Source organism: Lolium perenne, chromosome 2, assembly GCF_019359855.2.
Source record: "Lolium perenne isolate Kyuss_39 chromosome 2, Kyuss_2.0, whole genome shotgun sequence".
NCBI lineage: Eukaryota > Viridiplantae > Streptophyta > Magnoliopsida > Poales > Poaceae > Lolium > Lolium perenne.
Window position 1 is genome coordinate 224,772,942 of NC_067245.2, and position 11,918 is coordinate 224,784,859.

Sequence of the window (11,918 nt, forward strand, 5' to 3'; positions counted from 1 at the left end):
CTGCACCGCTTCATCCTTGTGTTTGTTTCAAATAACCTTGCTAGCCTAAACCTTGTATCGAGAGGGAATACTTCTCATGCATCCAATCCTTGAGCCAACCACTATGCCATTTGTGTCCACCATACCTACCTACTACATGGTATTTCTCCGCCATTCCAAAGTAAATTGCTTGAGTGCTACCTTTAAATTTCTATCCTCTACCTTTACAATATATAGCTCATGGGACAAATAGCCTAAAAACTATTGTGGTATTGAATATGTACTTATGCACTTTATCTCTTATTAAGTTGCTTGTTGTGCGATAACCATGTTCCTGGGGACGCCATCAACTACTCTTTGTTGAATATCATGTGAGTTGATATGCATGTTCGTCTTGTCTGAAGTAAGGGAGATTTACCACCTTTATGGTTAGAGCATGCATGTTGTTAGAGAAGAACATTGGGCCGCTAACTAAAGCCATGATCCATGGTGGAAGTTTCAGTTTTGGACATATATCCTCAATCTCATATGAGAAAATTAATTGTTGCTACATGCTTATGCATAAAAGAGGAGTCCATTATCTGTTGTCTATGTTGTCCCGGTATGGATGTCTAAGTTGAGAATAATCAATAGCGAGAAATCCAATGCGAGCTTTCTCCTTAGACCTTTGTACAGGCGGCATAGAGGTACCCCTTTGTGACACTTGGTTAAAACATGTGCATTGCGATAATCCCGGTAATCCAAGCTAATTAGGACAAGGTGCGGGCACTATTAGTATACTATGCATGAGGCTTGCAACTTGTAAGATATAATTTACATAACACATATGCTTTATTACTACCGTTGACAAAATTGTTTCTTGTTTTCAAAACCAAAGCTCTAGCACAAATATAGCAATCGATGCTTTCCTCTTTGAAGGACCTTTCTTTTACTTTTATTGTTGAGTCAGTTCACCTATCTCTCTCCACCTCAAGAAGCAAACACTTGTGTGAACTTTGCATTGATTCCTACATACTTGCATATTGCACTTGTTATACTACTTTACATTGACAATATCCATGAGATATACATGTTATAAGTTGAAAGCAACCGCTGAAACTTAATCTTCCTTTGTGTTGCTTCAATATCTTTACTTTGAATTATTGCTTTATGAGTTAACTCTTATGCAAGACTTATTGATGCTTGTCTTGAAAGTACTATTCATGAAAAGTCTTTGCTATATGATTCACTTGTTTACTCATGCCATATACATTGTTTTGATCGCTGCATTCATTACATATGCTTACAATAGTATGATTAAGGTTATGATGGCATGTCACTCCAGAAATTATCTTTGTTTATCGTTTACCTGCTCGGGACGAGCAGAAACTAAGCTTGGGGATGCTGATACGTCTCCGACGTATCGATAATTTCTTATGTTCCATGCCACATTATTGATGATATCTACATGTTTTATGCACACTTTATGTCATATTCGTGCATTTTCTGGAACTAACCTATTAACAAGATGCCGAAGTGCCGATTCTTTGTTTTCTGCTGTTTTTGGTTTCAGAAATCCTAGTAAGGAAATATTCTCGGAATTGGACGAAATCAACGCCCAGGGTCCTATTTTGCCACGAAGCTTCCAGAAGACCGAAGAGTCAACGAAGTGGGGCCACGAGGTGGCCAGGAGGGCAGGCGGCGCGGCCCCACCCTTGGCCGCGCCGCCCTGTCTCCTGGGCCCCTCGCGTCGCCCCCTGACCTACCCTTCCGCCTACTTAAAGTCTTCGTCGCGAAACCCCCAGTACCGAGAGCCACGATACGGAAAACCTTCCAGAGACGCCGCCGCCGCCAATCCCATCTCGGGGGATTCAGGAGATCACCTCCGGCACCCTGCCGGAGAGGGGATTCATCTCCCGGAGGACTCTACGCCGCCATGGTCGCCTCCGGAGTGATGTGTGAGTAGTTCACCCCTGGACTATGGGTCCATAGCAGTAGCTAGATGGTCGTCTTCTCCTCATTGTGCTTAATTGTCAGGTCTTGTGAGCTGCCGAACATGATCAAGATCATCTATCTGTAATTCTATATGTTGTGTTTGTTGGGATCCGATGAATAGAGAATACCATGTTATGTTGATTATCAATTTATATCTATGTGTTGTTTATGATCTTGCATGCTCTCCGTTATTAGTAGAGGCTCTGGCCAAGTTTTTACTCTTAACTCCAAGAGGGGGTATTTATGCTCGATAGTGGGTTCATGTCTCCATGAATCTGGGGAAGTGACAGAAATCTCTAAGATTATGGATGTGTTGTTGCCACTAGGGATAAAACATTGGTGCTATGTTCGAGGATGTAGTTACTGATTACATTACGCACAATACTTAATGCAATTGTCTGTTGTTAGCAACTTAATACTGGAGGGGGTTCGGATGATAACCTGAAGGTGGACTTTTTAGGCATAGATGCATGCTGGGTAGCGGTCTATGTACTTTGTCGTAATGCCCAATTAAATCTCACTATACTCATCATAATATGTATGTGCATGGTCATGCCCTCTTTATTTGTCAATTGCCCAACTGTAATTTGTTCACCCAACATGCTGTTTATCTTATGGGAGAGACACCTCTAGTGAACTGTGGACCCCGGTCCAATTCTCTTTACTGAAATACAATCTACTGCAATACTGTTCTACTGTTTTCTGCAAACAATCATCATCCACACTATACATCTAATCCTTTGTTACAGCAAGCCGGTGAGATTGACAACCTCGCTGTTTCGTTGGGGCAAAGTACTTGGTTTGTGTTGTGCAGGTTCCACGTTGGCGCCGGAATCCCTGGTGTTGCGCCGCACTACATCTCGCCGCCATCAACCTTCAACGTGCTTCTTGGCTCCTACTGGTTCGATTAAACCTTGGTTTCATACTGAGGGAAAACTTGCCGCTGTACGCATCACACCTTCCTCTTGGGGTTCCCAACGGTCGCGTGCTGTACGCGTATCAACAAACAAGAAATATGAAGTGTACAAATCTGGCCTGGCTGCAACGAGAGATTACAGAACAAGAAAATACCTAGTTATTGTTGATTTATCAAGTGAAGATTTCAGATGCATTTGTTCCAAGTTCAACAAGGATGGAATTTTATGCTCTCATGTTCTTAAAGTTCTTATCCATCTAAACTTCGTACAAATTCCAGAAAAATATTTTATTGCTAGATGGAAGCCAAGAGAGAAGAAAGATATAAGAGATTTGAGGTACAATGTACCTTTGGAGATGACAGGAGATTGCAGCCAACTGAGATTTAATGTGATATCAAAGTTTTGCATCAATGTAGCATCTGATGGCTCGAAAAGTAATGAGAAATACCTGTTTGTCACACAAGAAGTCAAGAAGATTGCAGAGAAATTAGATGCAATGACATTGGCTGAGGACAAAGCAAAAGAAGTAGATCCCAAAGATAAAACTAATGAACAAGTTGGTGATCTTGGTGATATTCAAAGTGAATATGGTTACTTAAATGATCCCAAGGTTGTGAAGTCTAAGGGAAGACCAACTAGTTCAGCAAAGCAAAAGCCAGATGGAAGGTACAGGACATTTGCAGAGGAGTTTTTGGGGAAACAACAGATTACATGCAGCCACTGCGGGTCACATTACCATAATATTCAAACATGTGGAAATTTACACTTGAATGCATCATTGTTTCCAAACAACAAGAAGTCGAAACCTAACCCTAGAGGTATAAACTATGTGCATAAAGAAGCTGGTTTAATTTTGTCATACCTATTTTTTCATCTAACAAGTTTGGAATTAAATGTATTTCAGCGAAGAAAAATGATACAGATGCAAGTAGCAAGAAGGCAAGAAAGACAAAAGAGAAGTAATGGAAGACTTACATCATACAGACAGCATGATTCGTCTGCATGATTGAGTGTGATCCTTCAGATTCAGAAAGTGAAAAACAGGAACAGTTAGAACAACTGATATAAGTTGTAGTAAAAAAGAGATTTAAACTATGATTGAGTATGAATTGTAATTCTTAATATTTCACTTTGTGTGTAAGAACTATTCTATGTCTATTATAAGTGATGTCCTATGCATTATGTTGAATGATATGTTCTTAAGATAGGACACACAGATTAAAAACATATGATGTACTAAATGATATGTACTGAATCAAGTACAGAAAAGAAAATGGTACAATTCTTGGCAAAAACTTTTATGTAGCAAGATGGCAGTCTTTTGAAATCTAAGTACATAAGTACTCTAAGTGAGAAGCTAAGTATATTTTGCAAGAAGCACAAAACAACCGACATGCTAAAAAGGTGTTTCCTAGCACATACGTTATTTGCCTTATTAAATAGCTTGCGTAAAACAGTATTTTGTACTATTTAATTTTTTTGGACAAACAAGGACATTTCCAACTACATGTAGCCATTTCCTCAGAAAAGTTATATCAAGAAAAATCAGGACAAGGAACAGATTTGCTAAGATCACCATGCATTCGGGAGTAAAATGTGACAGTAAGTAGAGAGCGGACGACAAAAACAAACCTGAAAGTTTTGACACTAAGTAGATAAGGCAGCGTCCGATATGCTTAAACAGTAGCACAACGCTGGAACTCAGCGCTGAAACTCAGCATATCTTTTTTGAATAGTACAAAATTAAAACAACATTGCCAAAGTGCAAAAGGAAAATGATTGCAGAAAAAATGTATGATGTGCCAAATTTACTTTGAATTATAGAAAAAGAGAAACTCTATATATATATATATATTATGAACATATATGAACACACATAGTTGTAGTGTGCAACAGATATAACTGAAAAGAACGATTGTAACTTGCCCAAAACATAACATCAGCAGATGGGGTTGTGTCAACTCATAAACCTAGAAACTATAGCACATAGTGGTTGTGCATTTAGCCAAAAACTATATCTTCGATTTGGCCCTCAAAATCTACCAGTGAGTTCGACGCAAAAACTCTCTTTACATAAAAATAAAAATAAACTTGGAACTACTAATGCCTTTTTCTAACATATTGAAAATACACAGGAGAACTTCATTTCTTTATCACCCCATCCTTGCATATGTGCCATGAACCTGGAGAAAACAAACAGACAAAGCAGTCAATTACTGGAGTGTAATAAAGATAGTAGAAAGACTTATGACTAAACACCTGACAGCTCATGATCATAAGCTCTCCACTTCATATTAATCATAACCATTGTATGTACCCATTTGCATAAACTATTATAAGTTGAAAACATGAACATGTCTATTGATGTTAAATTCATATTGGGAATCAGAAAGTAACAAAATTAGAAAAATTCATGAAACCAAAAAAGGCATAGCCTGCCATACTACTAACAAATAAGTTGCATATTGGATTAAAATTTAATTCAGATGATTGGGAAACAAAACAAAAAAATTAAAAAACAGAAATATCTTACATGAGGTTTAAATGTCATCACAGCTTCCTGGATTTCATGCATCTCGTTGTGTTCGCAGAACATCATCTCATTAGCCATCTGAATTCTAAAATCTGGAATATCTTTGTGTGAAAATTTTCCCATCGAACTAGTTCTTGGCTTAAATAGTTCGATACTTTTCATCAAGTGTATTCCGCAGTCTTTCCTGATTTTTATAAAAGAGAGAAAGAGCAGATTCCAGTCATATAAACAAAACATTAATGAAGACAAGTAGAAACGGTTTAAGACTGTAAAAATATAAACGTACCCATTTCTTTGCTTTGGTACAGGTGGGTAGATGACTTCAAATTCTTGGAAGTTAATGTCTTTCAAGCGGCATTCACTCCAAGTTCTTCCAAAGTTCATAATCTTCCACATAACACAAGGTAAATGTATTACAAATAACCATTGGATATAAAATCATTAGTGTTTACTGGGAAAAAGTAAGAAAGAAACCATGATAGAAAAGGTACCATTCGATTATCAACTTCTTGGTGTAAATCTGAATTCTTGTCAAAAAGGGAGTCCATAAAGATGAACTTTTTGTCCCTTATGTCAAAAGTGAATAGGAACCAGTGGTAGTTGTACAGGGATGGAAAGTGCAACTGTCCAAACAAAGGAAAAGTGGTTTGGTTAAACTTGTAAAGGAAAAAGATTTATGAAAAAGCAAAGAAACAATGAAAGATTAAAAATAAAAAATACCGAATCTGTCAAGTGTAGTTTCCTTGCTTTTCCAGCTCCTTCAAAAGCTTTTATGGCTTGATCTTTCATGTACAATCTTCTTGATTCATTCTCCCATTTTTCAAGAAAATATTCCTATTTCTGTTTGTTATTGCAACATGAGAAAAAATATCAATCAGTACTATATAGAAGATAAATTAGATTGTTATGCAGTAACTATTAAGAGGACATAGATTAAAATATATACAGAAATAACTTACACTTGATGTATGGAAGAATGTGTGTCTGTTTGAGGTTTTTGGGTGGTTAGACAAGAATAGGATACGGCAATACAAGTTTATGACCCAAGCTTCAACAGTTCCTCCTGGTTTGAAAGAATTCCCAAAAGTTTCCACACTGACCTTACAGTTACCAATTTGAATAGCCATCTTACTGTTTTAGATAGTATAAGAAAAACATGTAAGGAAAAAATAGAATGTTCAACAACTAAATAATATGTGAAAAAAAAGACAGAAATGGTACATTGGTCTTTACTTACTGCTTGTAACCATCCATATTTGCGAGACGGATAATTGCTTCATAGTGCTTTTTTTGATCTTGATCTTGTTCATAACTCGATATGTTTTCATCGTAAGGAGATGAAACATATCTGCTTGGCATTACTATACGCCTTGGTGGCAATATTGATGAGGAGCTTGCTTGGGATTTCTGGTTAGATAGGTTTTCCTTGTCATACATTGCATCAATGGCCTCAGATGTATGCCTCCGGACTGGGCTTAGCCGATGTTTTCCAATGTAAACATCATCATAACTGTCATGCGAGTTGTTAATTTCGCTGCCTCTGATTTCCTTCAGAAAAACAACCTCTGGAGATTCTTGCGAGCTCTGTTTTTTGAAAAAATCAACATCAGTACAACATAATATCTATAGATGTTAATGCAAAAGGAAGATAGCCATATAGAGTTAAAAAATATATGAAGCCCAAAATTAGCATAATATATATAGATGCATATATTACAAACTTTGAGATACACCATGAATATAAGAATTAAGATAAAACAGAGAATTTGTTATATGCACACATACTATTGATATTATGTCATTTCCTCCGTTTCTTGCAGGTGAATTGGGGCTGGGAACAGAATTTGTCCTTTGTGGAGATGTTGTTGTTCCAAACGAATCAACCTTTCGAGCAGAAGGTACATGAACAGCATGGAAAGTGGTTTGAGGATGTTGGAATCCTTCTTCATTTATACTCACAGACTGCCTTTGTGCTAACTTTCTCATATGTTCATGTCTAAGCACCTAAAAATACCAATCCATGTTATGTGTATGTGATACAGAGGGAAAATAAAATCATACTTGATTGCATTACAAATTTTTTTTAGAAAAAACGAATCACCTGTCCTCTTGGACTTGCAAGCCAACTTTCCCTGAATGATAATGATGGTCTACCATCATCAATCTATTATGCAGAAAAAAATAGTTCAGATAAAACATAAAAATATGTGAAAGCACACACACTAAAGCAAAGCCAAACCGCAAAACTGATGTTCACAACAAATGTAGAAATTATATTTGAGTTGCATGCTTCTTGAAAAAATTTGCAACTCAAATATGTGCAACTTTTATTGGGTTGCACGTTTCTTTGAGAAACGTGCAACCCGGGGTTGAGTTGCATGTACCTCGATGAAAGGTGTAAACCGAAGATAGACACTACATCCACATATTTCTTGACGATAGGTGTAACTTGCAAACCACAAAAACTATGAAGAAAAAGAGCAAGCGAACCCGTGATTAGTTGCATATTTCTTGAAGAAATGTGCAATTACACAACAACCCAATAATTATATTGGACAAGCAAGTCAAACCGCAAAAATTGATGTTCACAACAAATGTAGAAAATCATATTTGAGTTGCATGCTTCTTGAAGAAATTTGCAACTTAAATATGTGCAACTCTTATTGGGCAAAGAAACGTGCAACCCGAGGTTGAGTTGCATGTACCTCGATGAAAGGTGTAAACCGAAGATAGACACTACATCCACATATTTCTTGACGATAGGTGTAACTTGCAAACCACAAAAACTATGAAGAAAAAGTGCAGGCGAACCCGTGATTAGTTGCATATTTCTTGAATAAATGTGCAAGTACACAACAACCCAATAATTATATAGGACAAGCAAGTCAAAAGCGCAAAAACTTATGTTCACAACAAATGTAGAAAACATATTTGAGTTGCATGCTTCTTGAGGAAATTTGCAACTCAAATATGTGCAACTCTTATTGGGTTGCACGTTTCTTTGAGAAACGTGCAACCCGGGGTTGAGTTGCATCTACCTCGATGAAAGGTGTAACCGAAGATAGACACTACATCCACATATTTCTCGACGGTAGGTGTAACTTGCAAACCACAAAAACTATGAAGAAAAAGTGCAAGTGAACCCGTGATTAGTTGCATATTTCTTGAAGAAATGTGCAAGCACACAACAAATGTAGAAATCATATTTGAGTTGCATGCTACTTGAAGAAATTTGCAACTCAAATATGTGCAACTCTTATTGGGTTGCACGTTTCTTTGAGAAACGTGCAACCCAGGGTTGAGTTGCATGTACCTCGAAGAAATGTGCAAGTGCACAACAACAATTCAAAAAATAGATAGGACAAGCAAGTCAAAGTGCAAAACTCATGTTCAGAACAATTGTAACCCCAAAGATACCCAGGGTTGAGTTGCACATATCTTGACTAACCCGGGGTTGAGTTGCACATATCTCGATGAAAGGTGTAACCCCAAATATAATGTAGACACTACTTTGACATATTTCAAATAAAGGAAAAGTCAAACTAGATATAACTCTCTTAGAGAAATTGTTGTGCAACCCGTTTGGGTTGCCGGGTTCCACGTTTCTTGATGCAAATATGCAAGTGAATCCGTGATTAGTTGCATATTTCTTGAAGAAATGTGCAAGTGGACATGACTTGCAAACAACAATAACAATAATCCAAAAAAAATAGATAGGACAAGCCCCCATGTTTTGTAGGGATTCGTTGCATAGAAAACAAAAAGTTTCCTACCGTGAGAACGCAATCCAAGCCAAGATGCAATCTAGAAGACGGGAGCAACGAGGGGATGATCGAGACTAACCCTTGAAGATTTCCAAAGCCTATAAGAGTAGGCTCTTATTGCTGCGGTAGACGATCACTTGCCGCTTGCAAAAGCGCGTAGAAGATCTTGATCACGGTGCCACGATCGGGTAGCACCTCCGTACTCGGTCACACGTTCGGTGTTGATGAAGTCGACGTCCACCTTCCCGTTCCAGCGGGCAGCGGAAGTAGTAGCTCCTCTTGAATCCGGCAGCACGATGGCGTGGTGGCGGTGGTGGTGGAGAAACCCGACGGAGCTTCGCTAAGCGTGCGGGAGTGGTGGAGGAGAGAGGGCCGCTAGGGTTTGGGAGAGGGGGCGCCGGCCACTAGGGGGTGCGGCCACCTTGTAGTCTTGGGGTGGCCGGCCCCCTCCCCTTGGCCCCTCTTTATATAGGTGGAAGCCCCAAGTGTTGGACTACAAGTCTTCGAATAAGACCCCAACCCAAAACCTTCCATGTAGTAGGGAAACCTACCCAAGGTTGGAATCCCACTTGGGGTGGGATTCCCCCCTTCCATGAGGGGGGTTGGCCGGCCACCTTGGTGGAGCCCAAGGTGGACTCCCCCCTCTAGGGTTGGCCGGCCATAGGGAGGTGGAGTCCCTCCGGGACTCCTCCTTCCTTAGTGATTTCTTCCGGACTTTTCTAGAACCTTCTAGAACCTTCCGTAGAACCTTCCGGATCATTTTAAATCTTATAAAATGACTTCCTATATATGAATCTTATTCTCCGGACCATTCCGGAACTCCTCGTGATGTCCGGGATCCCATTCGGGACTTCGAACAAATCTTCGAACTCCATTCCATATTCAAGTTCTACCATTTCAACATCAAACCTTAAGTGTGTCACCCTACGGTTCGCGAACTATGTGGACATGGTTGAGTACTCTCTCCGACCAATAACCAATAGCGGGATCTGGAGATCCATAATGGCTCCCACACATTCAACGATGACTTCAGTGATCGAATGAACCATTCACATACGATACCAATTCCCTTTGTCACGCGATATTTTACTTGTCCGGGGTTTGATCATCGGTATCACTCTATACCTTGTTCAACCTCGTCTCCTGACAAGTACTCTTTACTCGTACCGTGGTATGTGGTCTCTTATGAACTTATTCATATGCTTGCAAGACATTAGACGACATTCCACCGAGAGGGCCCAGAGTATATCTATCCGTCATCGGGATGGACAAATCCCACTGTTGATCGATATGCCTCAACTCATACTTTCTGGATACTTAATCCCACCTTTATAACCACCCATTTACGCAGTGGCATTTGATGTAATCAAAGTACCTTTCTGGTATAAGTGATTTACATGATCTCATGGTCATAAGGACTAGGTAACTATGTATCGAAAGCTTATAGCAAATAACTTAATGACGTGATCTTATGCTACGCTTAATTGGGTGTGTCCATTACATCATTCATACAATGATATAACCTTGTTATTAATAACATCCAATGTTCATGATTATGAAACTAATCATCCATTAATCAACAAGCTAGTTAAGAGGCATACTAGGGACTCTTTGTTGTTTACATATCACACATGTATCAATGTTTCGGTTAATACAATTATAGCATGATATATTAACATTTATCATAAACATAAAGATATATAATAACCACTTTTATTATTGCCTCTTGGGCATATCTCCAACAGTCTCCCACTTGCACTAGAGTCAATAATCTAGTTTACATTTGTAAAGATATAACACCTTGGCCTTCCGGTGATTTATCATGTATTGCTCACGGGAGAGGTTTTAGTCAACGGATCTGACATGCTCAGAAACGTATGTATTTTGTAATTCATTTGCGTCTCAACGCATCACTCATTTCCAAATGAGTCGGCATTAAATATGTTTGGTCTTCTGGTGGAACCTTAATTCCGCGGTCTGAAATATGTCACTAATATTGTCACATACAATATAGCTTCAAAGTTCTGACTCTGTCGGAGCTACACCAAGTTCTCAAAGAACCTCTTGACTTTAACATCCTTTGTCATTGTAATGACATACTCTGCCTTCTTTTGTAGAATCCGTCATAATATTTAGAACTCTTCTAAATCTAGCATAGACAACTTCTAGCTCATTGTGCTACCTTTTAAACAACACTTAGTCTAATTTGAGATTGAAATTTTATTTTCATATGTGACAAAAACAAATATCGGTGCAACACCTTACATCGATTTGTTTGTCATTTCTCCATACAAAACTATATATATATCCTTGGTTCTTCTTAAGTACTCAAGAATATTCTTACTGTTTTTCAATGATCATCACATGAATCATTCTGGTACATGCTCATAACATTTTTAAGAGCACATGACATCTGATTGTGTACATATTATTTGTGATTTATAATCACTCATGTGTTTTTACTCATTGAGTGTCAGATACACTCAAGTCTTGTAAAAAACTTCACATGACAAGAACATTTTCTTAATATTTCTATATTGAACTACTTCAATATCCATTCTATGTACTTTGACTTAAACTTATTATGTGTTTCAATCTATCTTCATAGATCTTGACACTAAATTTATTTCAGTCCATATCCTTTCATTGAAGTTAATTTCTCAATGAAACCTTTTTGATCAAGTATATAATTACATCATTTATAACCAACTATATGTCATCTACATAAAGTATTATAAATATGTCTCAGCG

The 11,918-nt window shown here is 38.2% G+C and overlaps 1 protein-coding gene across 1 annotated transcript; it reads right to left on the reverse strand.

The window, feature by feature from the left end:
* Nucleotides 1-5,023: 5,023 nt before the first annotated feature.
* On the reverse strand, nt 5,024-6,192 carry LOC127329185 (putative ubiquitin-like-specific protease 1B). Its single transcript, XM_051355721.1, has 5 exons — nt 6,124-6,192; nt 5,895-6,026; nt 5,690-5,790; nt 5,404-5,587; nt 5,024-5,053 (listed from the first exon to the last, which is right to left on the reverse strand). Exons 1-5 carry the CDS (start codon nt 6,190-6,192, stop codon nt 5,024-5,026), a joined length of 516 nt encoding a protein of 171 aa, XP_051211681.1.
* Nucleotides 6,193-11,918: the final 5,726 nt, after the last annotated feature.

What these genes read in the sequence shown, in the direction of transcription:
- LOC127329185 (XM_051355721.1), bottom strand. Translation starts at nt 6,192, where the DNA reads ATGAAAGATCAAGCCATAAAAGCTTTTGAAGGAGCTGGAAAAGCAAGG. An exon ending in AAGAAGTTGATAATCGAATG is followed by an intron (nt 5,791 to 5,894) that starts GTACCTTTTCTA and finishes GTTATGTGGAAG; the next exon opens with ATTATGAACTTTGGAAGAAC. An exon ending in TGATGACATTTAAACCTCAT is followed by an intron (nt 5,054 to 5,403) that starts GTAAGATATTTC and finishes TGTTTTCTCCAG; the next exon opens with GTTCATGGCACATATGCAAG.